Genomic DNA, 27,017 nt, shown 5'->3' on the forward strand with positions numbered 1-27,017 from the left:
CAGCAGCCCACTTAGAGGCATGCAAACTTTTACACCTTAGTTATCCTGTCTAAGATGCAGTAAACTCCCTTTAGCCTAAACTTACTAAGTTAAAAAAAAGACAAAATAGTGCCGGGCGTTGGTGGCGCACACCTTTAATCCCAGCACTTGGGAGGCAGAGATAGGCGGATCTCTGTGAGTTTTAGGCTAGCCTGATCTACAAAGCTACCCTGAGAAACCCTGTCCAAAAAAAAAAAAAAAAAAGACAAAAATAAAACCCAAGGGGATGTAAATTTTTCACTTTGAGGGACTGGTCTGGTTATGGAGGGTGGTTTACAGGGGCATGCTGTCACACCGAATGTTTGTAAACAGCTCTGGGAACTACTTCAGATCTTAACAAATGGATTGTATATGGGAAGGGTGCACCTTTGAGAACAGAACCCCCAGGGAGATGTGTCTGTCTGCTTTAGGGTTTCCCAGCACCTAGAACACTGCCCACAGCCAGGCATGGTGGGGCATGACTACAATCCCAGCACTTGGGAGGCAGAGGCAGGCAGATCTCTGTGAATTCTAGGACAGCCAAGGCTACAAATAGACGACCTCAAAAAAACCAAAAAGAAAAAAAAAAAAAGAATAATGTTCAGCCTAATAGCAAGGATTCACCAGAACACCATTTTTATCTGCCACGAGCCAAACTACCCTTAAAATGTGAAATGGCATAAAAAGTTCAGTCAGGGGCTGGAGAGATGGCTCAGAGGTTAAGAGCACTGACTGACTGCTCTTCCAGAGGTCCTGAGTTCAATTCCCAACAGCCATATGGCGGCTCACAACCATCCGTTATGAGATCTAGTGCCCTCTTCTAGTCAGCAGGCATACATGTGGGCAGAACACTGTATATATAATAAATAAATCTTAAAAAAAAAAAGATCAGTCAGCCCAAACTTGCAGGCCATGGTTTGAAAGACGTCAAGACTGGGCTCAAGCTAGTAATCTCCCACTGGGGTCTTCTGGGAGCCAAGGGGCTGGGGGAGAGCACACACCATGCTGCACGTGCTACTTCTAGTGCTTGTTTGTGTTTTCCAGGAAAACCTGCTTACTCACTCACCTCCATTGTTACACAGGAAAATGAGTGGCTGGCAGAGGCAAACAGACGCCTGCAAAGAACGGGGCGCGGCAGGCAGCTCTAACACCAGGCAAAGGGCATCTTCAGCAAAGCAATAAAGCAAAGGGTACAATTGCCAGTGGCCAGTTCTAGGAAATGGTGCCTGTTTTCCTGCGTGTGCGTGTGGGTGAGAGCTGTCCCTCACCTGCTGCCAAGGAGGCACGCAGGTGTCAGGTGGTTGAATACTTCTTAAGTCCGCTGCCTAGAGCACATTATGATTGGCAGTTTTGCTAAGTAGGGACAAGTGCAACAGATGAACTGGCATTCGGTTTGGAACAGTGGTGCTTAACTGGGTTGATTTTAACCCTTCTTTGTCAGGGGACATTCAGCAATGCCTAGAGATCTTCTGGGTGGGGTCGTTACTGGCTGGCAGGTAGAGAGTCCAGGAATAACGCTATACATCCTCATGACACAGGACAATCCCCCTCTGCCACAACCAAGAACTACCTAGCCCCGAACATCAATAGTGGTGAGGGCTGCCTAAGAGGGACCCTCCCTGGAGCTTCCATGACAGGAAGGGGCGGGGTGGGGAGAGGTATGAGAAATGTGGGGACTGGTTTGGAGGAGACGCAGTCTGGCTATTACCAGTGGGATTAGAGAAGATTGAAGACATTATTTGTACCATATCTCCTGGTTAAAACAGTAATTCTGTTAAGACCAGTGGACGTGTGTTCCTGGGAGCCCCGGTGCACACCCGTTTGTTCCACAAACAGCTAGCCTGACTGTTGAACAGACGATGCCCAACTTACACTGGCTCAGACTGGGCAAAGTAGGACCTGACTGAAAGATGAGACACCAGGAATGGAGTCCAGAGTCAGTGCCCCGAGCCACAGCTGCCTTTAGGGCCGACACACAAAGGGGGTCAGCGGCCTCGCAGTGCACAGCAGCACTTCAATGGACTCTCACCAGCGGCTCCTGACAGACACAGACACTAACGCCAGAGACGGTGTTTCCTGAGAAGTCACAGAGACAGCAGAAAGCCAGGACCAAGTTCAGACCCTCCTGTCCTGAGGACACTAATGCTGTGACCCACATTGCCAGCTCATCATCAGAGCGAGCACTCCTACAGCCGGGGTTTGTTTGGGGTGGTTAGAGAACAAGTGCAAAATAAAAAGAAGGAAAGAGAAGAAGGTTAAAATTACCAATACTTAACCTGAAACAAAAGAGAGAGATAGCATTTAATTACCTACTTGAGCAGAGCAAACAGACTTAAGAAAAGTGAGAAAAAACTCCTGGGGTGGGAAGGCCTCCAAGAGAGGACTACCACTGCAGTGTTTTAAAGAACACTGCGAAGAAAAGACACGGTCCCAGTGAGAGAGAAAACTTTGGATGCTTTGTTAATTTCTTATGAGAACACCCTGTCAAGGAGTCTACAGATGTCAAAGAAGAGGTGTGTGAGTGTGTGTGTGTGTAGGAAGGTGAAATACAGAAGAGTACTAATTAGATCAGTATTTCATTTGAATAGGACAGGATAATTCGTTCATGCATACAATCATACTTGGTGCATAGGCATGCTCTACATACATGTACACGACTACACAGGCACATGAAGACAGTGTAGACAGCACTGCACAGAATGTACTTTGCAGAATATACCAACAAAATACCCTGGACATTTGCCCCCCAGGGGAGCAGGAAAAAAACCTTTATACACCAAAACTTATGAGAACTTGATGGTTTTTATGCCTGAAAAGATTTGAAAACTCTAGCATTTGCTCTGCAGAGATTTCTATTTTCTTGTGGTCCAAGGGTAAAATGAATGAAAGCCGTTGTGAAAAGCTAAGAGCTAGGCAGGGAGGGCTTTGGTCTGCTAAGCGCTTTGCTTGATGACTCCACTCAGGTCTCTAAAGTCTTGAAAGGCTCAGGGCAGTCAGGTCACCTGCCCAGGTGCCACCACTGATAGATAGACTGCAGAGGACAGGGCTCAACCATGAATGACTGACGGCTCACCCTTCGAGAACTAGCTACACTAATGAACAGAAAGCAGTTTGATTTGCTTTGCTATCTTACCAGCTGGGTTAAGACTTACAGATCTGGGTCATGTGTCCCTGAATGGTTACACTTTACAGAACTTATCCTTAAGGGCTCAACTGTGAAAGCATATCTGAGACAGCCGCCACCTGAGTGTGGAGCTCCTGTAATTTTGGAATGTTAGATTAGAAGTGATTAGTAAACTTTAATCCCAGCACATGGGAGCCAGAGGCAGGCAGAGTTTGAGGTCAGCCTGGTCTACACAGTTGAGTTTTGGGGCAACCAGAGCTACAAAGTGAGAAGATATCTCAAAAAAAAAAAAAAAAAAAAAGATTGGAGACTGTAGGCTATGAAGTACCTGCTCTGCAAGTCTGCAAAGAGAAAAAAAGTTTTCAGTCAAAAAGTAGGGTAGAGTGAACTACAGCCCATTGCAAACTGAAACCCTGAAGCAGGACTGCAGCACTGAACAGGGTTGAGAGAAAGGCAGCAGACAAAGGGGCCTCGTAATGGCTTTAGGATCAGGACAGAGCATTCTAGAAGAACTTTCAAGGAAGTGTGGGCATGGCTAAAACTACTGAGGAACAGGATTATAGACAAGCACTGGCGTTTTGTCAGGGACCCCTGAGGGGTGAGGGCAGGCCGAAGAGTCTCAGAACTCAGATCTGCCAGTTGCAATCTGTGAGCCCGTGAGGCCACTCTGGCCAAGGAGATGCTCTTGCATGCAGGCATCCCTGGATTCTCTCAGGGCCCATTTCTCAAGATAGAAGAGTTGAATTTATGGTACAATTTTAGACCAAAAATAATACAAAACATGTTTTCACAAGAGACTGTCAGTGCCGGATAGTTCTAAGCTTGGAAGTGCTAATGGCTATCCTTATGACGGGAAAGATTTAGGCAAAAATGAGTCATCTCCGCTGTCTTTAGATCCAGGAAGAACAAGCTGGTTTTTTCTTCCTTCGGGGACTCCATATAAGAATGTGGCATGCATTCAAGGGGTAGTAAATCATGCCCTACTTCAGCTCTCAGCACTCTCCTGCTGAACTCAGAGGACAGAAAAGAGGACCAGCCAATCTTTGCTGATGTGGCACCATGGCATAGGAACAAATCAAAAACAAGGCTTATTTGCCCTATTCTTAAACATACTTGAGCTGAGCCAACCGCTCACAAACTTCCCGACTACCACCTGACTCAATGCAATGACCTCACTGTGATAGCAAAAGCACCGAGTGAGAGAGTAGGTCTTCAGACAGCTACACTGCATACGGAAACGGGCGCTTCTTACCGTGGTCCAAGATATAAAACACACTGCTCTTCCCTCTGCATTTTCTCCAGGGCTTTGTCAATTCCAATGGGAATGTCGTGGTCTTCTCCTTCACCAACAATGAACACCACATCTCTGCAATCAAACATCCTTCCACCACAGCAGCCTTCCAGGTGGACTGAGGGTGAGGAGACAGAACAGTCACAAGCCACCCCTCAGCACTGCCTGTCAAGTGAGCGGCCAACAGTGCAGCTCTGTCCACAAGACACACACAGTGTCTTCTAGAAGCTTTGCCCACCCAGTGTGAAAGTTTAAGAACAAGAATATTTTTCTGTTTTAGGTTAAATGAATACTAGTTTTCTTACCTGTGACACAAGGTCAGGATATACTGGCTTATTTAAACACACAATAAGGAGAATGCCACGCATCTAGTCCTGACAATATACAACGATGGCTTAACCATTTGTAACAGTATCTTGGGTTCAGATGCTTGGGTGAAATAAATAAACCAATAATAATGCCAAGCCTGGAATGTCATTTCTCCAATGATACATTCATGTTAGATTTTCTTTTCTTTCTTTCTTTCTTTCTTTCTTTTTTTTTTTTTTTTTGAGGCAGTCTTTTTATATATCTCAGGCTGGCCTGGAACTCTTATTTTCCTGCCTCTGCATTCCAAGTGCTTTCTTATTATATTATTACAGGCCGGCACCACATCTTGTTCCAATTACTTTGTATGGCGGTGAGGACTGACCCCAGGGACTTGTGCAACAACCAACCACAGAGCTACACCCCAGCCCAACTACCTTTAATGCCCATGTTCCATATGCCTTTCTCGAAGGTCTTTTACTCACTAAGAAAAATGGCTTGTGAGCCAGTGCAACAGTCACCACGATTCCTCTTTGATAATCTGGAAAGTTCTTAGGCTGCTTAACTGATGTGGGGTAAGTAACTACGTAACTTGCTTTACAGAGTCTTGAGAATCCACCCTCTCTTACACATTAACTATGTGTCCTATGACAGCTGTCAAATTCCAAACACAGACCCAATTCCAACTCCCTCCACCACCCTTATCTGATCTCAGCAGTCTCCTAAAAGGCCTGAAGGTCTATGATTCTGTTTCAGCTAGAAGCCACCTTTAATGCTAATTCCTGTGGTTAACCATTTGATCCAGCACCTTTAGCCTAGGCCTGATAAGTCAGAGGGACTCTGACTATCAACAGCAGGGCCTCAGTCAGCAGAGTCAGGACAACCTCCAGGACGAACACCACGCTGGTTGCTCCCTCGGCTGTCAACCCAAATCCTGAGTCAGTTCCTTCAAAGCAAGGGCTGCAGCCTGGATCTCAGGGTGTGCATAGAGCCTCTTGTTTTATTTCCCACACTTGTTAATATCTATGATGACCACTTCTGGAATGTTCTAAATAAAATAATAGCTAACTTGCAGATACCTCCCCCACCCCACCCCCAGTGCACAGGTAGCGTGAAAAAACCAGGTTGAGTGTAGTGTGAGAGGCATCCAGCTGGACAGCTGTGAGCACTGCCAGCAGCCGCTTCCATTTTTTTAAAAAAAGACTTAACTTTATTTTAAAAATTTAAAATACATGTACACCAGAGGTTTGGGAGCACAACTGAGGCCCATGGTTTTGTTTTTTTTTTGTTTTGTTTGTTTTTCTAGAGTAAAGGTGATGTTTCTAAAGGAACTGGGTTTTTAGGAAGTTGGGTATCTATTCTAAGCCTAGCTACTCAAAAGGCTGAGGCCGGAGAAGCATACACTGTGGCCTATCTCACAAGAAACAGTGAAGAGAGGGATAGGGGTAGCTCACAGTGGCAGAGTACTTGCCCAGTAGGTACAAAGCCTGAGGTTCAAGCCCCAGAACCTCCAAAAATAAACAGAATTTAGACCAACTTCTCACTAGAGATCTGCTGAGCACAGGAGTTCTTGCCCATGCACAAGGTAAGCACATCTTTAGACTGACAGATTTGGCGGGGGAGGGAATTCTGAAGTTTATTGTTAGGTGATCACCTTCCTCCTCAAGTGCGGTGTCTTTAGCTCGGAGGAAGCTATCAGTACATTTGTTGTGGCTTTTGGTCGATCAAGTCTGAATGTGTTTTCAAAACAGGAAGTCCAGAGACTTCTGCAAAGGGTCCCCACTTACTATCGGTTCCCTAGACTGATTCGCAATCATGTAATGTGTTTGAAATGACTACACAGTTTCAGAAATTCTCTTTAAGTGTGCAGGAAACAAGCAAAAAAACCAGAAAGTCAAACTGTATCAAAGGCATAGTTAAGAAAATGAATACTGAGGCTGGAGAGTGGCTCAGTGATGAAGAGCACTGGCCGCTCTGGTCAAGGCCCTGGGGTTCAATTCCTAGCATTCTATGGAAGCTCATAACTATCTGTAACTCTAGTTCCTGCGGATCCAGAGCCCTCTTTTGGCCGCTGTGGTCACTGTATGCATGTGGTACATAAGCACACGCGCGCATACACACACACACACACACACACAAAGGAGGTTTTATTAATATGCACGTATGTGTTTGAGTATAAGCTATGTGTACAGGTAGTCACAGAGGCAGGAAGAGGGCATCAGATCCCCTAAGCTGGAGTTACAGGCAATTCTGAGTTGTCCAACATAGGTGCTGGGAAGCATCCTGCCTCTGGAAGAGCAGCAGTTAGCACAGGTAAAGGTGTCAATCTCTACCTGCTGAACCAAGCTCATTACCTGGGCCTCAGGTGGTAGAAGAGAATCAATTCCAACAAGTTGTCCTCTCGTCTTTACACGCACACCCCCATACACAATGAACAAATAAACAAATAAAATATGTAACCAAACATCTGCAGTGACATTCCCACATATGTCATAGGTCACCTCACACATGTATGCACCACCACCTCAAAACATGACGACATGTGGGATGTCGGAGAAAAAGGAAGGCTCAGAGCAGAGTGAACACAGCCCATAATTCTCCATCCATAAGGAGAAAGGTCCTCACTGGCAGGACTACTAGCTGGCTCTGAACACTGCTCTGACAAGTCCTACAAGGTTGCTGACAAGAAGCCACCACCAGGCCTCTGGGAAGGCTGTTTTACACAGTAAGGACTCACTCTGAGGTGATCTATGCAGAGGCACACAGTTCCTAAGGAGCCCGTTTCTTCTGCTCGGGCTCTGGGAGACCTGTGGGTGCTTTTGACTTTGTATTCCACAGTACAAATACTCACTAATAAATATTTAATAAAAGCCAGCATGACTCACTCGGGAGCTCAGCCTCTAGGGCTCAGGAGGTCTGTTGCTAATCTCATCCAGCATGACTTACAGGAAGCAAAGGGTCTATGACGTGCTCCAAGTCAGCAGAACATACAGGATGCTTCTACTTAGGGCTTTTTTGGTAAAGAGAAATAAGCAAGTTAAAAGACACAATATTTTCTCTTGACTGAAAGTCTATGTAACCTGGAAGGGGGTGCTCCAACAAACCCCACAAAGTCAAACCAAACGGAATTACCCAAGCTTAGCTTCGCAATCCAGAATGTAACCACATCAAGTGAGCCTGGTCGCTGCAAAACACCATTTCCACTGGAGCTCTGACTTATTGTTCTCTGACTGCCCTGGAGCAATTTTGTTTTGAAGAGCACAGAACACCCTGTTCTGAATGTGGCTGGCACATGAACTCAATGTGCTGACAGCAATTTGTTCTCTGATTAAACTGGGGGGGGGGTGGGGGAGAGTGCACAGCAGTAACAAAAACTGGAATGCAAAACCCCCTAACCGTACAGCTTGTATTTCAGGAAGCAAAACCGAGGAGGAGGCTGCTTAACTTTTAAAAAAAAAGTGCTGTAAACGCCACAGCCTAAGACATTAGCTTGGTGAGCGTCTGCTTTCCCTTTTCTAATTATAGTAGCTGGTGTCTGACAGCTCTGTACTCCTTCCCAAGATAATGACTGGGCCATGGGGATCTGGACGGGAATGCCGTGATGGCATCACTACTAGGAAAGACCAGTCATCTGGCTAGAGAGAACCAGGCTATGACGGGGCACTCCCACTCGGCAAGACTCTGCTGCCTAATTCTTGTGCCTAATTCTCTGCTCTGGGTCTGTTTCCTGACAGAACAGGGTTTCCAAGAGAGTGGGTGTTAAGGCCCAAGAAGGCAAGCAGAGATGAGTTAGTTCCTAAAAGCACCGAGGACTGATCACAAGGACATCGTTCCTATTAGCTTGGTGGTCAGGTTTCCCCCAGATGCCCCCCTGTCTGCTCTGCACCAGTCTGCTCTATTCCAGGGGAGGCCACTGTGAGACAGACACTAGCACTGGGCAGGTGTGAGACTCGACTACCGGAACAGCAAACATTTATAATCTTACCACTCTCCCTTTACAAGGGTGTAGAACTTGAGCCAGATCATGATACTAATCAGTTCCAGTCTGCCACCTAACAACCCCGGCTACAGGACATTCAGTTTCTGCATCTATGGAGGCTGACACTGGCTAACATTTTTTTTTTTTTTTTTAAGATTTATTTATTATGTATACAGTGTTCTGCCTGCATGTGTGTTTGCAGGCCAGAAGAAGGCACCAGATCTCATACAGATGGTTGTGAGCCACCATGTGGTTGCTGGGAATTGAACTCAGGACCTTTGGGAGAGGAGGCAGTGCTCTTACCCACTGAGCCATCTCTCCAGCCCCAACACTGGCTAACTTGTAACTGCAGAATAAACCAGGCACTCAAAAGCCAAGTGTAGTGGCATTTGGGAAGCAGAAACAAGAAATCACTGCCACTCTGAGACCAGACAGGGCTTCACACACAGTGAGTTGGAAGGCAATCAGAGCTACCTAGAGAGACCTGATCTCAAGTAAATCACCACCACCACCACCACCACCACCACCACCACCACCACCACCACCACCAGGACATTAAATCTAAAAAGTTTCGTCCTCAGGAGCCTGGTGATGTAATTAATACTGAAGTGCCTACTCTCAAAACACCGGTTGTAATTTCCACACCGCACAAAACAAGTAACTATAAATGGAGAGTGGACACAGCTTTAAGTGAATTTTTTTTTTTCCAGTGTAGCTTTGGAGCCTATACTGGCACTCTGTATATCAGGCTGGCCTCGAACTCACAGAGATCCACCTGCCTCTGCCTCCCGAGTCCTGTCAATAAAGGCATGCGCACCAACACCCAGCTTGTAAGTGCAATTTTAGGGAAATCTCATCACCACTCAAGAGACAGAGAGGACCAGCCTTAGTGACACAACACCTTGTCTTTACAGAAAACAAAGGAGCTGGAAAGACGGCTCAGCTATTGTTGCTCTTGTAGAGGACCTGGGTTCAGGACCTGGGACCCACATGGTGGCTCACAAGCACCCACAACTCCAGTTCTATGGGATGTGATGCCTATTTCTGACCTTTTCAGGCATCAGATATGCATGCGGTACACAGACATACATGCAGACAACACACACTTGCTTAAAACAAAATTTTTTTAAAAAATGTAAAAGAAAACAAAGCAGAACAAAAAAGAAGTGCTAAATTAAAGCATTTGAACAGAACTGACATTCCTTCACACATCAGGCAGGGTGCCTGCCAGAGGCAAACACTGTGTTAAGTGTGGATATGAAAGTGAGCCCGGGGAGTGAGAGATAAGGGTTATTTGTGCATTAGTAGTAAATCACCCAACATCCCATGTAGGAATGCACCTGATGACGCCCCGGGTGTCAAGTACAAGGAGGGCTCCCAGAGGCCCGGCCAGAGCTACACCCTGCTCTGTACACTGCAACACTTAGCACACAGTTCAGGACCCCAAAATAAGTATTTACTTGGTGACTGATCTGAAAACAGGGCTTTTAAGAAAAGCTGATGAATTTCACTAAAGTACAGGAATTTTCCTTTCTGAATCTTAGTCAGTGCTCTGATCTTAATAAACTCCAGGAGGCTCTCGAGTCCACCACTGACCCACAGGTTCTGCTTTGTAGGGCTATCCTAAAGTGAAGGGGTGATTTGTTCTTTTTCTTTTGATTTCTTCTTTCTTTTCTTACGATTTCACTCAGAAACCTGGAGGTACCTTCTAGAGGAAGGAGCAACATGAATCTAACACTTAAGAAAGAATACACACTACATTTTTAGACCAGGAATACACTGAGCTATTTTGTGAGACTGTAATGAAATGGCTTCAAGAACCTGTGATATCTTTCTGTGGTCATTTGCTGGACATTACTAAATACTTGGGAAGAGTGTGAACAGCAGAAACAGAATGCTTACAATCCTCTCAGACCTCAGCACAAGCATACATAAAACATTCCCTCTATTTCAATTTCTGGTATGTTTTTGATGCTTCATTTACAAGGAACAGATAGCTTGATCTTGACGTTTTGACACTATGAGTCCTGGTGCCTTTAACTGATTTCTTCATTCATTCATTCACTCATTCATGCATTCATTCATTCCTTTATTCATTCATTTTTCATGCCACATGAAGGCCCCATGCCACATGAGGCAGAGTTTCTCTGTGTAGCTCTGGCTGTCCTGGAACTCACTTTGTAGACCAGGCTGGCCTTGAACTCAGAGATCTGCCTGCCTCTGCCACCCGAGTGCTGGAACTAAAGGCATGTGCCATCACACTAGGCTCTTCCTTATTTTTTCAAAATAAAGTCTCTCACAGAACCTGAAACTTATTGACCTGGCTATACTGGATGGCTAACAAGCTCCAAGGGTCTGTCTCCCTCTGCTCTACCACCCCCAACAGCTTAAAAACAAACTGTAAGTGGTGTGTGTGTGTGTGTGTATGTGTGTGTGTGTACAGATGCCCATGGAGGCCAGACGAGGATATCTGATTCCCTACAGCTGGAGTTACGGATGGTTATGACTCATCCAACATGGGTACTGGGTAACAGTCTGCTGGGTAACAGCTAGTGTTCTTTTGTGGATTGGTTGTTTCCCTAGTCATTCATAAGTTGTGTGTGAGATCTTTCTAGCATATTTTATTACATTTTTAAAGAATTCAGGCCAAATGGTGGTGACGCATTCCTTTAATGCCAGCACTCGGGAGGCAGAGGCAAGAAGATCTCTGTGTTTAAGGTGAGCTTGGTCTACAGAGTGAGTTCCAGGGCAGCCAGGGCTACACAGAGAAACCCTGTCTCTGTTCCCCCCACCCCACCCCCCAAAAATCAGCAATTTCACCAGGATATAGCTACATGAAGAGTCCCTCCTTGCTGTCTGTCACTGCAGCCCATCTGCACTGGCAGGTTTTCTGTTCTGTGGCTGGTGGGGACGCCTGCCCTCTACCCTGTCACCCTGTCACGTTTGTTCTCCCCCTGTATCTCCTGAGACACTCTTACCCATCACTTTCTTCTGCCCTGCTGGGCTTTCAATTTTAGTGAGCATCCATTTCCAGACTTTCTTATCCTCCTTTCCATTTCAGACTGGCAGGTGGGTTTTTGTTTTGTTTTTGAGCTCTGAATTGGCTCTTAAACTAAAGACAGTGGTCTGCGTCTCACCTACCTCTGTGCTTTCTGCTAGATTCCCTCACACGTTTCATACCTGCTGACCAATCCCTGCTGTCTGCACATATAACCCCAGGGCCAGAGGACCAAATGACTACAGCTACCTGCACTATTATTCCAAGGAGGCAACTGACTGTGAGGGACACAGGTGAAGGTTTTAAGTATTTATTAGGCAGCTATACACACAAGGTTGGGAAGCTGTCTTACTACTGAGCCCTCCAGCATTGTTTACTGGTGTGGAGGGCTGCCACGCCCAACACGTTTCAGAAGCTCAACGACACCTTTTATTCCTGTTCTACAGTTCAAGCCTAACACCTGGAGTCTCCTGTGGCTTGTCCCTTGCTGCAGTCTGGAGCCAGGCCTTAGCTGCTGAGCAGAAGTGACAACGATGGATCCTCAGGAAGCTAGTTTTCAGTCCTTGGTTGCAAACTAGAGTCACCTGGGAGTTTAAAACAGTATTTGCCTCTGCCAGTCTCTTTGAGATTTTTATTTGATGGGCTGGAGGCTTGGGCCTGGAGATAACTCTCCTTCAGCCAAGGCTGAGTTACTGCAGCAGACAGAGGCCCATGCTGTCCCGTGTTGTCTCACAGCACTCCCGATGATTGCCCCATAGCCTGTTTTGGCTCCTTGCACCAGCTGATTGGGAGCTTGGAGTTCTGCCCGAGCTTGTTGAGAAGAACGGTATGTACCTCTACAGAGGTCTTCTCAACACCTGCTTTGGGATGGATTTACAGAATCCAGTTTCCATCAGTCTAAATCAATCTACTTTATGTATTTCATTGTGTTGCTGTTGTTTTGTTTTATTTATGTATTTTGAGACAAGGTTTCACTGTGTAGCCCAGCTGTCCTTGAACTCACTATGTGATTAGATCAGGCTGACCTCAAATTCATAGAGAACCGACTGCCTCTGCCTTTCTCTGTCTTCCGAGTGCTGGGATTAAAGGTGTATGCCACCGCACCTGACACTATATATTTCATAAACTCGAATTTCTGATCCCCCCCTCTCTTTCTTTTTCTTTTAATTTTTGAGACAGGTTCTCACTCTGTAGCTGTGGCTATTCAGGAACTCACTATTAGACCACAGGATGCTCCTACGTGGGTTTAATGGTTATGTGCTACCAGGAGCTTTTCTTTTTAAAAGTAACTCTCTTATTCTTCCACCTATCATTAAATTGGGTTAGGAGATGAGAGGGAAGGAAATTCTCCCATAGCAGCAACCTGGAGGTTACAGTGGGAACTGCACACTTGCAAACACTGTCCATCGTCTGTCTTTCTGTGCATCCCACTGCAGCGAAAAGCTTGGGGAAAGAAACACAGCCAGCACTCCCATCATCTACACCAACAACCAGAAATCCCAGAGTAGGCATCCCGGCAGAGAGGTGGGAGCCCTGAGAGCCCTGCTTAAGTACAACTGAGTCTTCTAAGACAGCAACAAGAACGTTAGAAGGGGCAGTGCGGCCACGCTGGCATTAAGTTGAAGAAGCGCGATGACTAAGTACCAGTCGTCACAATCTCGACCACCAGAGTGCTCAGAACACAGTGACTTTTCTTTATGATGGAAAAAGGACAATATGAATAAAATGATACGACAGTAATTTTACTTGGCAAGAAAAGGCACAGAAGAACAGAACCTTTGGCTGATTTGTAAAAATGAGAATTTTGGTAAGAGTAAAAAGCAGATTCTGAGAAAAAAATAAATTCCACAAACCTAAAAAGCAGCCAAAAGTTACGATTTAGTAGCCTTACATCCAGTCCATATACTCCTTAAAAACAAAACCTATCACTGTTAAGAAGATACAAAATTAAAATTAAGACTGTTACTGGAGACAAATTAACCAAGGATTAGGTGTAGGAAATGAAAGGAACTAAGGTTTCCTTTCCATAAATCCAGTTAAAGGAAGCAAACCAAATTCTGTAAATACAGCACAGAAGGTAAGAAAAGAAAGTTCATTATACAGGACGGCCTCGGCCCCCATCCCTTTGTCCTAACTGTCACAAAACTCAAATAGGAAAAAAAAAAATCAGTCCCATTTTACACATGAGAAAACTAGATACTTAAGGCTGTTAAAGGTGTCTGAGACATAAAATAGGCAGTAATTCCAAGACTCAAAGTTCAGTCTGTGACTTCCAAAGCCTGTGTATAGCCTATGTCTGACTACCCCACTGTATCCAACCCATGACTTCCAAAGCCTGTGTGTAGCTTACGTCTGACAGCCCCGCTGTACCCAGAAACTCTTCGTTATTACCAAAACTTGTGATAGTTCAGGAGTGATTCGATGTCTGCAAATGTCAACATACTGTAATTATGTTGAAGAAAGAAGTTCCAGACGAGCAAAGGAGGAACAAACTTGTGGTGCTGAATGGAACTGTGTGGCTGTGCGTACTCACTGTCTTTAAGGATGTGTTATGTATAGGGTGTTTTGCCTGCATGTATGTCTGTGTGCTTGTTGCCTTCAGAGGTCTTGAAATCCCCTAGGACTGGAGTTACAGACAGTTGTGAGCCTGCACGTGTGTGTGCTGGGAATTGAACCTGGGTCCTCTGGAAAAGCAGCCAGTGCTCTTAACTGCTGAGCCTTGCACCCACAGTTTTAATACATCCTCACCTGCTACAGAATCCATTCGGATGCTTGTGCTTTCCTACCGTCTGCTAAGAAGCTCTAGGAACATGAAGTGGCCCCACACAAACACACCTGAACCCCCGACTCAGCTTCTAAATCCTATTTCCAATGAAAGGGAACAGGTGCTCCGTGTGAGAATGGTTGACTCCAGGACTGGGGCAGGGGTTTCTTACAGTGAGCCTAGAACACCTCACAGTACCGTAAAGTGAGGAAGGCAAGACAGCTAACCATCTTCTTCATAGACAGCAAATAAATGCAGCAGTGTGCTGAGAAGAGCTGGCTGGAAGGCCTTCCCAGTGCCAAACCTGGGACAATCTGAACCAGGTGAAAACATCCCTGACAAAAGTAAACAGCCATCAACACAGGGAGAAGGGGCAGACCTTCCTTATAGTAGAATTCCAACTAACAAGTGTGAAATGGAAACAAACTACCATAAAACAAGTACCACAGTCATGAGTGCTGTGTGCAACTCACTAAGGTGTAATGAGAGACAGCGCTAACAAAGGGTAGCGCCACAGAAGAGCTGCAAGGGAGAGGCTACCCTAGCCAGTAACCACCATGTTCCTCTTGATGATGATGAACAAAAAGGGCACAGACATCATCCACAAAGTATTTCCCAAAACCTCAATCTACTGACTGCAAACCTAAACTGGGGGATATCCCACCAAATGGTAAATGTATTCCAAAGTGTCAGGGTCATAGGAAATGAAGGCGGAAGACTAATTTATTGCAAGGGAATAAAGCCATGAGAGCTAAATTTGGGTCCAGATTCTGGATCTGATGCTGGACTAGAAAACAAGTCAGTGTTAATGGGTGTGGGACACCAACTTCCTGGTCTTGACAAATGCCCTGTGGATGCATAAGATCTTAACACCAGGAGAAAAACAGTCTGGCACAGTTTGCAACTGTGCTCTAAGTCTAAATTTTTCCAAACAAAGTTAAAAATAAGATTTCCACTGAATAACTATCCAAATCAAGGCTGTCTCACCTGCTCCAAGGCCACTTCTACAGTGGCATAGTTTGGTAGTGATATAATTGGGAACTGCTGTTCCTTTTTATTTAATTGTCAACCCCCATCCCCCAGTTAAAAGTACATTATGAGCTGGGCGTTGGTGGCACACAGCTTTAATCCTAGCACTCAGCAGGCAGATCTTGAGTTCGAGGCCAGCATGGTCTATACAGAGTGAGTTCTAGGACAGTCAGCGCTACACACACAAAAGAAAAAATCCTTTCTTGAAACACCAAAAAGAAAAAGAAAAAGAAAAAGAAAATAATAAACCTGAACTAATTGTGAGACTTGTATAATGAAATATGGTTCTAAATAGTATGTACATGCTAAACATAAAAACTCGATTATTCCAGTTGTCTTAGGTAAATGTTAATAAACATCCATTTTAGTGACTTGGTTTCTCCTGGATATACATCTTTCTCACAACTCCCTTTTCAGCTCAGGAGCCACACCTTCAAGCACTTACAGTGCAGAAGGCTTTTGTGGACTGCCTAGTGTGTGTCAGACACAACACACACACACACACACACACACAAAAAAAAAAAAAAAAAAAAAAAAAAAAGCGATGAAGCGTAATGCTGGTCCTCCGGCAGGTGGGCGAACACTGATGAAATAAGGTGGCAATCGGATGCAGTAGGCTCAGGGAGGGACTCCCTGTCTCCCTGTCTTCAGATGAAGGCATGAAAATAGCTCCAGGTTGACTTGGCAACTAGCAAAACAGTACTTGGTCCCAGGCAACCCAATAGAGAGTGAACACAGCTGTTCAATTCTCCACTGCTCTGCACAGTAGCTCTGCAATCTTGGAGCCATTTACATGACATCACTGGGGGATATTATTCCCTCACGTGGGGATAATAAATTTCACCTCCTCAGGTTACTGTGAGAAAGACAGAAAGAAATGCCCTCCAGAGATCTAGGGACTGAGAATTCTTTGGTAGACAGGACTACTGTGTATTTGAGTTTATAGATGTTGCTAGATGACTGGAACACACATTAAATGAGTATTTAACAAATGAAGTTATTAGATGAGCGTTGAATCTGAAACTGTTCTTGAGATATATATGTATGTGTAAATATATATACATATATATATTCAATGCATTTGTCGTTTTAAATTTTTAAATACTGTGTGTGCATGAACAAGGAGACCAGAAGAGGGCGCTGGAAGTGGGCTATGGGTGGATGCTGAATCACTGGATGCAGGACTGGGAACCAAACACCAGTCCTCCAAGAGAGCAGCAGGCTCTCATAACTGCAGCCCACAACGTGTCTATTTTGGCAACCAGATTTTCTGATGACCTGTACTTTTTGAACACCATGAAAGGACTGGCTCCTGGCAGCAGGACTTACCCTCCACCGTCGCCCCTTCGTTTGGATTGGAGTAGCCCTCTCCTTTCCGTTTGATTCTTCGGATAATGCCAGAGTCTTCAAATAAGTCCTCTCCTTTGAAATCCAGGAGTTCAATCTAGAGCAGAAAAGGCCAGAGCCAGTTTAATAACACAGTTATTTTCTGAGACTCTAAACTCCATCTTTATCATATGGCTTAGACGGAGGAAAGCAGAGGAAGCCAACACTGCACTCTGCAACCCTCGGAAACAGCCCCGTGTAATGACAACGTCTAGGACTACATCCTGTGAGGCTGCAGTGCGGAGACAGACAGGAAACACTAGGACAACTGCCTTGTGGGCAGAGGGCCAGAGCTACAAGGTGCTGGCGCAGAACAGTTTGTCTGACTCCAAATGCTACCAGCCTTCACCCCAGATTTATGAAGTTTCCATCTTAAAATTGAAAACTTCAGATCTGGCCTTCAGCTGACTAAAGATGTTCGTTCACCTTGTTAGATAAAAATCAATTTTACCAATGAAGTGTAATTAATTCAACACAGACTAAACAATGTATTGCCACTTACTGCTCCTGGAGAAGATTAGAGGGCAGTCGTAAACCTCCACAGCTTACCATTTTAATGCTGGTCACTACCATTTCCGGCCTGTCAGTTTTGAGTATGTTTTACTTCCCCTACTGACCAGAGCTTGTATTTCTAAATCTTTGTCTTTTGTTTGTTTGGATATGCCCATTTTGTGCCAAAGACACATTTCTAAGAAAGCACAGGCACATCCCCTGGGTGTGTGGGAAACAATTCAAGAAGCCAGACTCCAAAATAAATAAGCTGGAGCGGGTTCTCGACAGCAAACTCAGCTGTTCACCCACTGAGCAGCACGGCACATGCGGCAAAGCGACAACACACATACTTGCCTCAAAAAAGAGAGTTGCATTGGAGGGAATTTTCGGGAGGCTGCCAGCAGAGCCATAAGCATACTCTGGTTTACACAGTAAGTGGCAGACCTCTCCTTTCTTCATGGTAGACACCCCAATGTCCCAGGCTTTGATAACCTGGCCTAAGAGAAAGCAAGAAAACATGTTGTTTCAAACAGAAATCAAATCTGTCAAAACATCAGAATTATAAAATCTGGATGTTTCCTGTTCAGCTGTAGGGCTGCACCAGGCTACCTGTGCACGGTTAGTATTTGAGCCAGTCTCACAATGTAGCAGAAGCTAGCCTAGAACTCCAATTTCTCCTGCTGGATTGCCTCTGCCTCTAGAGCGCTGGATGACAGGCATGAGCACCATGGATAATAAATCACAGCTCTTATCATGAGCAGCATTAACTGTGCCTCACTGTGGAGCTGGAGAGATGGTTCAGTGGTTAATAGCACTCATAGATCATAGACAAACCTGCAGGCAGAACATCAATGCACACGACAAAGAAATAAACAAATGTCTCCCTGTAAGCAGTCTCCAACCTTTCCCAAGAAACAACAGAGAATTTAAGCAACAACAAAACACACTGGGGGTGATCATATCAATCAAAACCTTAAACATGTGGGCTACAGCCATGTTTTGCTGGCAAACCACTTGCTGACAAGTTTGCCGACCTGACTGTGATTCCTGAGACTCAGGTGATAGGAGGAAGGAACTGATTCCTGTCAGACTGTTCTCTGACCCCCACACACAAACAAAAATATTTGTAACTTAAAAATTAATAAAAATGCTTAAGCCTTTAAAGTAGGAGCAAACAAGTGGGGTGACAGAAAGCTGGACCCGGTCGGTTAGGATCAAGAGGCTAGTAGAAAGTATGAAAGTAGAGAACGTTGCTAAACTTTACAACTTTTCAGAACATCAGTTCTACTTAGTTATAATTTAATATAACACATGATTATTATTAATATACGGCATGTCAGGTGGTAATGGCATACACCTTTAATTACAGTGCCTGGGAGGTAGAGGCAGGCAGATCTCTGAGTTCGAGGCCAGCCTGGTCTCCAGAGTGAGTGCCAGGATAGGCTCCAAAGCTACACAGAGAAACCCTGTCTCAAAAAACTGAAGATATGACAGAAATATACAGAAAATGAAAGCTAGAGGCCTGCCATTCCTTCTGAGTAAAAAAAGCTCTTGTGTCATTTCAGTATGCAGTGTCACTTAAATAAGTTAAAAACATAAATGAAGCCAGGCTTGGTGGTGTCTCACACCATTAATCCCAATTGGGAGGCAGAGGCAGGCAGATCTCTGAGTTCGAGGCCAGTCTGGTTTACAGAGTGAGTCCCAGGACAGCCAAGACTACACAGAGAAACCCTGTCTTAATAAACCAAAACCCCCACAAATGACAGCATATATAATTCAATCCTGAGCTCCTTTCCATTTAACAAGCTCATCTTCTCTCTTCATTACTAGGAGGAGGACATGCATTTTAGGTGTTAAGAGTACTAGATCCATGCCGGGCGTTGGTGGCGCACGCCTTTAATCCCAGCACTCGGGAGGCAGAGGCAGGCGGATCTCTGTGAGTTCGAGGCCAGCCTGGTCTATAGAGCGAGTGCCAGGATAGGCTCCAAAGCTACACAGAGAAACCCTGTCTCAAAAAATAAAACAAACAAACAAACAAAAAAGAGTACTAGATCCTGACCTCGTCTGCACTTTACTAGCTTTGAAAACTTACGTAAATTTAATCTGTTCTCTGACCTGAAAAACTTAAACAACAGCACTCAGATCGTAGCTTTTTATAGTATTCCAAACACATGGCACGGTGCCTGGCATACAGTACAGTCTAATAAAGGAAAGCTGCGGCCTCACGATAACCACCACAAACTCCTCTCTTTTGGCTTTTTGAGACAGGGTCTTATTACACAGTTTAGGATGGCCACCAACTTGTAATCCTTCTGCCTCAGCCTCCCAGTGCTGGATCACAGAAATGAACACTATCTGTCTCACTCTTTGTGTGTGTGTGTGTGTGTGTGTGTGTGTGTGTGTGTGTGTGTGTGTATGTGTTTGGAGAACTAGCTCTGTAGACCAGGCTGGCCTCCAACTCACAGAGATCCTCCTGCCTCTGCCTCCCTAGTGTGGGGACTAAAGGCATAAGCCACCATCGCCGCCAGGAAGCAATTTTTTTAATTTGAATTAGAAACGAGATTGTTTCACATGTTAACCCCAGTTCCCTTCTCCCTCCCGTCCTTCCCTACCCACCCCCAACTAAAACCCTACCTATCACATATTCTTTCTGCTCCCCCTGGATGGTGAGGCCTTCCATGGGGTGTCATCAGAGTCTCTCATATCCTTTGGGATAGGGCCTAGGCCCACCCCAGTTTGTCTTGGCTCAGGGAATGTTCCTCTATGTGGAATGGGCTCCCAAAGTCCACACCTATGCTAGGGATAAGTACTGAACTACTACAGCAGATTTCTGAGGTTTCCTCACTGACACCCACGTTCCTGGGGTCTGGATCAGTCCCATGCTAGTTTCCCAGCTATCAGTCTGGGGAGCAAGAGCTCCCCGATGTTCAGGTCAGCTGTTTCTGTGGGTTTCACCAGCCTGGTCTGGACCCCTTGGCTCATCACTCGTCCTTCTCTGCATCTGGATTTCAGTTCAGTTCAGTGAATAGTTGTGGGTGTCTGCTTCTACTTCCACCAGCTGCTGGATGAGGGCTATGGGGTGGCATATAAGTCAGTCATCAATCTCATTATCAGGGGAGGGCATTTAAGGTAGTCTCTCCTCTGTTGCTTAGATTGTTAGCTGGTATCATCTTTGTAGATCTCCAGACATTTCCCTAGTGCCTGATTTCTCTGTAAACCTAAAATGTCTCCCTCTATTATGGTATCTCCATTCTTGTTATCTTCTATTCTTCCCGACTCAGCCTTTCTGCTCCCCATGTCCTCCCATCCCCCCTCTTCTCCCCTTCTCATTCTCCTAGCTTCCTCCCCCCCTTAGGAAGCAAATTTTTAAAACTACTGTCTTGAATTGACAGAGAGCTGTCAATCTAAAACTCCTGTATATTGGTGGGTATACTACTATGTATCTCCTCAAGACATCTGGTCGATTCATAAAGAGCAAGGGGCCTGCTAGGGACTAACAGTTATAAAAGTCCACTCTTCCCTTCTCCTTTTAAGAATCTGAAATGCAGAAAGTGTTGCTATAGGAAGACAGTTGCATTGTTAGGGCTGTCATTATTAGAGACAGGTTCTCATGTGCCCAAGGCTCACCTCCAACCTTCGTTTCTAAGGGTAGCCCTGAACTCCTCATCCTGCTGCCCCACCTCTCCAGTGCGGGAATTACCGCTGTGCACCACCACACCACTTCCCAACCTGATTTCTGAAAAGCAATACCAAGAGAACACTGAACCACAGAGAAAACAATTTTAGAACCTCTGAAATCTTTGCAACCAAAGGAATTGTCAATTTCCTTTAAATTATATATATATAATTTTTGATTGTTTCTATATTAACTTCTTACATGCCTATTCTTAAAACTGGGATGGTTCTGTTTTTGTTTGTTTGTTTGTTTTGGCTCTGTAGCCTTAACATAGTTCACATTATTGAAGACATGACCTTTATTCCAATTTTTGTAATGTTTCTGTTGCCGCTATCTTTTACTAGCATCAAATTCCAGTGAACAATCTTGACTCTAACTCTGCATGGCTTTCTTTGTACAGTGAAAGCCTATAATTGATATGTATGATCCAGATCGGTTGGTATGTTAATAAACTGTTAAGTGAAGTATCATGCAAACAACATACACACACCTCATTTATAAAACATGGACAGCCTATTAATTCATAGTGTGTTAGTGGTTGAGGCTTTGTCTGTGAAGACGACCATTTTAGGTGACAGTAAAGTTTCCTGAATGTGGGACAAGATCTGAACAATACAGGCCATCAGTGTACAGGCTCTTGTGGTGAAGTGTTCTGAAGGCTGCCTACTTTAACTGTTTTATCCACCTCTAATTCAAGGATACTTTTAGCATTTCTCGTAACAAATTTTTCTAGAGTATCTCACAAGTTTTTCTTCCCTTTTACACATTAATTTTATATATCTACTGAAATAATAAACTTGGAAAAAGTACACATAGGTAGTTAGGTTTAAGATAATTGTTAATAAGAGAAATTAAAAATGTAGTCCTTGGCACCTGCCAGTGCTAAGACGCATGCCGTTAGGCGTCCGTGTTGTCAGAGGGTGGCCTGGGGCTCATAGCAAGGCCACGTTGTCCTCCCACTGGACATAAACAAGCTTGTGAAACACCAACATCAGACGAGGTCACTGTATAACCACCATAAACCCAGACAAAACAAACACTTAAAAAATTTCATGTAAGCTTGGATAAAAAATAAGGTCACTTTGCTCTCTACAAAATACCAAACAGCCCCCTCTCCTGGCTGATACAGGCGACTGTTGCATCTTACCGTGGGTTGCTCTGGTCTTACTCTGCTCCAAGCAGAAATCTTCATTCTCAAACACAGAACACCCGACATCCTAACTCCAACCCAGAGCAAAGCCGGGCTTGTTCAGAACCCCCCAAATTACACAGCAGCCCAAACCCTACCAACATCTGTTCTGACACCTCCTCATACACTCCATGTACTCTATGTAATTCTCTCTGGCAAGGATTGAACCCAGACTGTTCAACTGCAGTGTGCTCCTGGTAGTCTGTGGCTGGAGAGGACCCATGTCCAGGTCACTCAGGGGCACAGTGTGTAGATCATTGCTATGCTCAGTGGGATACAGTTCTATCACTAAGCCTATCTCAAACATCTAGAGCAAAAGCTAGTCTAGAGCTAGTTAAACATTGCTGACCACATTCCTTTGGGTATAGTTCATAGAACCACTGGGCCTTCAAAGACTCTTCGTCTGTAGGGTCTTTATCTTGCAGATAGAATATGTCAAAAATATATCCTAGAAAATTTATTCTTATATTTAGTCTGGATCTCAATTTTACTACCTCAAACACAATGTATTAATTTTAGGAGTCCTATTCTTTTTGCAACAAATTATCAAATAATATATATTTATACCTCTTATACCTACATAGACATAGGCAAATTGAGTTTAAAGGCAGGGCTGGGAACTAGCTCAGTGAGTGCACCAAGTATTAGGCTCTGAGTTACAGTCCCAGCTGGATGCAGAAGCCAGGCCTTGTGACACATACTAACAACCCCTGCATTGGGGAGCCAGACAGGAGGACCCCAAGCCTCACTGGACGGCCAGTGTAGCTGAATGGGTGAACCCTAGGTCCAAATGACCTATCTCAAAAGCAACATGGACAGCTGCCAAGTATGGGACACACATGCACACAAACATCAACATGACACACATCTGTACAATACACACAAGTAAATAAGTAGATAAATGTATACGAAAGTCCAGAATGAGAGCGATGCACTGTATCTTTTCCTTTCTTCTGTAGTTGTGTCTGTGTTTGTGCATTTATTTATTTATTTATTTATTTTCTGGTTAAAAAACCCACATGAGCTGGGTGGCAGTGGAGCACAACTTTGATCCCAGTACTTGGGAGGCAGAGGCAGGTGGATCTCTGAGTTTGAGGCCAGGCTGGTCTACAGAGTGAGTTCCAGGACAGCCTGGGCTGTTACACAGAAAACTATGTCTCGAGAAAAAACAAACAAACAAACAAACAAAAATCCAACAACAAAAAACCCCAAACAAACCCACATGATACTTTAAAAAGGCATTAAGTTTAGTCATCTAACACTTTCCTTATAATAAGGACTGCTTTAGCGACTCCTACTGCGTAACTCCCCTCTCTGACTTCAAACATGTTTAACTGTAGTACACGGTGTATCATCTTAAGCATTTTTCAGTGCAGCTGGTGTGACCACACCTACAACACTGTGCAGCTCAGATCCAGAGTGTCCTTTTTTTGCCCATCTGAAACTTTAACCCTGATCACACACCCCATTTCCCTCTCTGCTTGGCTACCAGCAATCACTCTTTCTGTGCTTCGGAACACGCCACTCTATAACCATTTAACACATGTGGAGTCACAAGGCATCCATCTTTGTGGTTGGGTATTTCATTTAGCATAATGTCTTTTGGGTTTGATCACTGGTGTAGTGTGTACCAGACTTCCCTTCTTCAAGAGGGAGACCTAACACACTGTCAGGCTGTACAGCACAGTGTCTGTCAGTCACCTGCTGATGAATATTTCGGATGCTTGCACCTTTTGAATGTGGTGACCAATGTGCTGTGAACATGTTAAATATGAGGCCCTTCACACAGTTCTTTTGGATAACTATCCAGAAGTAGACTGCCATCATAGATGAGTCTTTTGTGTTTAATTTCTTTCTTTCTTTCTTTCTTTCTTTCTTTCTTTCTTTCTTTCTTTCTTTCTGTTTTTTGAAACAGGGTTTATCTGTGTATTCCTGGCTCTCTTGGAACTCACTCTGTAGACCAGGCTGGCCTCAAACTCACAGAGATCCGCCTGCCTCTGCCTCCCAAGTGCTGGGATTAAAGGCGTGTGCCACCAATGCCCGGAGGAAACGGTTTAACTTTTATGTTGATGCTTTGGTGTTGTTATTTCCCCCAAATTACTGCCAAATCTAATGGCCTGAAACGTTTCTTGTGTTTCCTTCTGGCACTGTCAGCTTTTGCTCGTAGGACTTGGTCTTTATTCCACATTGAATTACTGATTACATATGATGCACGCTAAGGGTATACAAACTGTTCTTTCTTAGAAGCATATTAAAATCTGACAGCATGAAAGTAGTAGGATATCTCAGAGGGAAAGTGAACTACTTTAGATCATTAGCCTTCAGAGTGGACTACTGGCATGTGCACTCACTCCTGAACTGCAGGTAAAAGTAAGCACACGACATATTTACACAGGAGTAAGAGGGAATGAAAGGATCACATGCTTACACACAAACAGTTCTTGACACCGCATCACACCCAGTTCTTTCTAGTAAGTGTATCTGACTGGTGTAAATGTCTTTCAGGCTTAGCATCATGAGATAAAGTACACACTAACTTCCCAGTATCATCAAGCAAGCACATGCATTCTGCTTCTTATAAACCCTACAAACTACGTCATTCCCAGGAGAAAAGCAGCTGGCGTGGAGCAGGCCCTCGGCACAAGCTGTGGGCTCTTCTGAAACCTGGACTGGACTGGGCTATGTCACACCTTAGTTCTGACAAAACTTCAGAAACACTACCCAGGGTTTGAGTCATGGCTGAGTCATTGTGATCAAGTGAACAAACACCATACATAACCTCTTTGTACTTCTGTCTCCTCATACATAAACAACACTTTCATGCTATCAGATTCTAAATAAACTCATATTTTGAATGAAAGGATGCATTTAAAAGTTTTATACTCAGTGATTTTTAACAAGGGAGACAAGAGACATTGTTAAAAAAAGAAGTCTTCTAAATGATAACAATGTTGGGAAAACTGGACATTTAATTTTTCTAGCCCCCAAAATGTGACATGGATAGACAAGAAATTTAAGAAAGTACTTGCTTTATTTTACTTAGTACTTTACAATCAAGGAAGAATGCTTCGAAGAAAGAATGAATTTGGATAATACCACCCCAAAGAAAGATAACAATAAACCCACAAGGGAAACTATCTCCCCCCTACCTATCCTATAACACACTCCACAGTGGTAACAACCAGTTCATAGACTGATAAGGGTTTTTCTTTCCCAACTTCCAGAGATAAAGAGGCTGGCTAAGCATTGTTTCCGAAGGTTTATATGCCTCCACGGTAAGGAGAATTACGACATAAGCCATTACAATAGTTTTTATTGTAACTGCAGTAAAAACTTTAAAGCCAGCCAATAATCTTTTGATGTAATAACAATAATAAACAACACATGTGTGCACTGTGTTAGGCAGGTCTGCGCAATGGTATGCATTCTTTTCATGTTTTATGCAGTTGTCTATAGCAACACCACACAGTTATTTTCAGTGAAGGTGATGAAAGTCAGAGTCTGAAACACAGCACAGGAAAGAAGTCAATGGGCACACGAGCAGTGTGGAAGTGCATCTCGGTGCTCTACCGACATTTTTCAATAAAGTTTTACAGTCAGGCTCATAATAGGCTTAAATACAAATGTCCAGCTGGGTGTGGTGGCCCACGCCTTTGATCCCAGCGCTCAGGAGGCAAGAGCAGGTGGTTCTCTGAGTTCGAGGCCAGTCTGGTCAACATAGCGAGTTCCAGGATGGCCAGGAGTACACAGAGAAGACAATGTCTCAAAATAAAGCACCGAGGTCAAACTAGAATCCCAAAATTAGCATGAACTTTTCTTTTTGGAATATTTCTATGCATTCCCTTGGAAGAGGTATACTAGAAGGGATTAGTGAGCTCAAGAGACAATATTTATACTACTTCCCATTTGTATTATTTTTTATTTTGATGAACTACTGTCATAAAGTATTAATATAAAATCTAAGTAGCCCGGCTATTTTTTTCTCTTTTTCTGAGACAGTATTGTTGTGAAGTCCAACTCAGTCTTGAACTTACAGTCCCATCATGCCTCCTTGCTGGTGATTGATACAAACTTGACCCAAGCTAGAGTCATCTAAGAGGAGGGAACTATAATTAAGAAAAAAATGCCCCCTTAAGACCAGGCTGTAGAGAGGCCTATAGGGTATTTTCTTAGTTAGCAATTGATGTGGGAGGACCCAGCCCACTGTGGGAGGTGCCATCTCTGGGCTATTAGTCCTGGGTTCTATAAGAAACCAGAGTGAGCGTGTCATGGGGAGCAAGCCAGTAAGCAGAGCCCTCCATGGCATCTCATCAGCTCCTGCCTCCAGGTTCCTGTTCTGTGAGCCCATCCTTCAGTGATGGACTGCAATGTGGAAATGTAAGCCACATAAACCCTTTCCTCCCCAACTTGCTTTTGGCCATGGTGTTTATTACAACAACAGAAACCCTATCTAGGACTCTCCCCACCGCTAGGATGGGTGTCAGCACTGTGCCTGGCTTGTGTCTCTTTGTTCTGTGCTTCTGACCCTCCTGCCTCCAGTCCCCCAAGTGCTGGGATTACAGGCCTGTACTACTACACTGAAGGATCAAACTCAGGCTCTATGGATGCTAGGGGGGCACTCTTACCACTGAACAACAGCCCAGTCCTGAGTTGCCATTTCTAATGATATAAAAGTGAAATGTGTTTCATTTAATATGAGGCAGGATGAATTCATTTGCTTACTTCTGACTGAAGATGTGGAAAAAGTGCAAACCCACAGAGAGCT

At 44.4% G+C, this 27,017-nt stretch overlaps 1 protein-coding gene across 2 annotated transcripts in view; it reads right to left on the reverse strand.

The window, feature by feature from the left end:
- Positions 1–27,017, reverse strand: part of Fkbp5 (FKBP prolyl isomerase 5) — an 83,797-nt gene that overhangs the window by 14,645 nt on the left and 42,135 nt on the right. For both annotated transcript variants that reach the window (XM_027389041.2, XM_027389040.2), the window contains exons 4-6: positions 17,742–17,884; positions 16,839–16,953; positions 4,395–4,551 (exon numbers count right to left, since the gene is read on the reverse strand). In XM_027389041.2, coding sequence (XP_027244842.1) covers positions 4,395–4,551; positions 16,839–16,953; positions 17,742–17,884 — 415 coding nt within the window. The remainder of the gene's footprint in view (positions 1–4,394; positions 4,552–16,838; positions 16,954–17,741; positions 17,885–27,017) is intronic.

This window comes from Cricetulus griseus, assembly GCF_003668045.3.
Source record: "Cricetulus griseus strain 17A/GY chromosome 1 unlocalized genomic scaffold, alternate assembly CriGri-PICRH-1.0 chr1_0, whole genome shotgun sequence".
Taxonomy (NCBI): domain Eukaryota; kingdom Metazoa; phylum Chordata; class Mammalia; order Rodentia; family Cricetidae; genus Cricetulus; species Cricetulus griseus.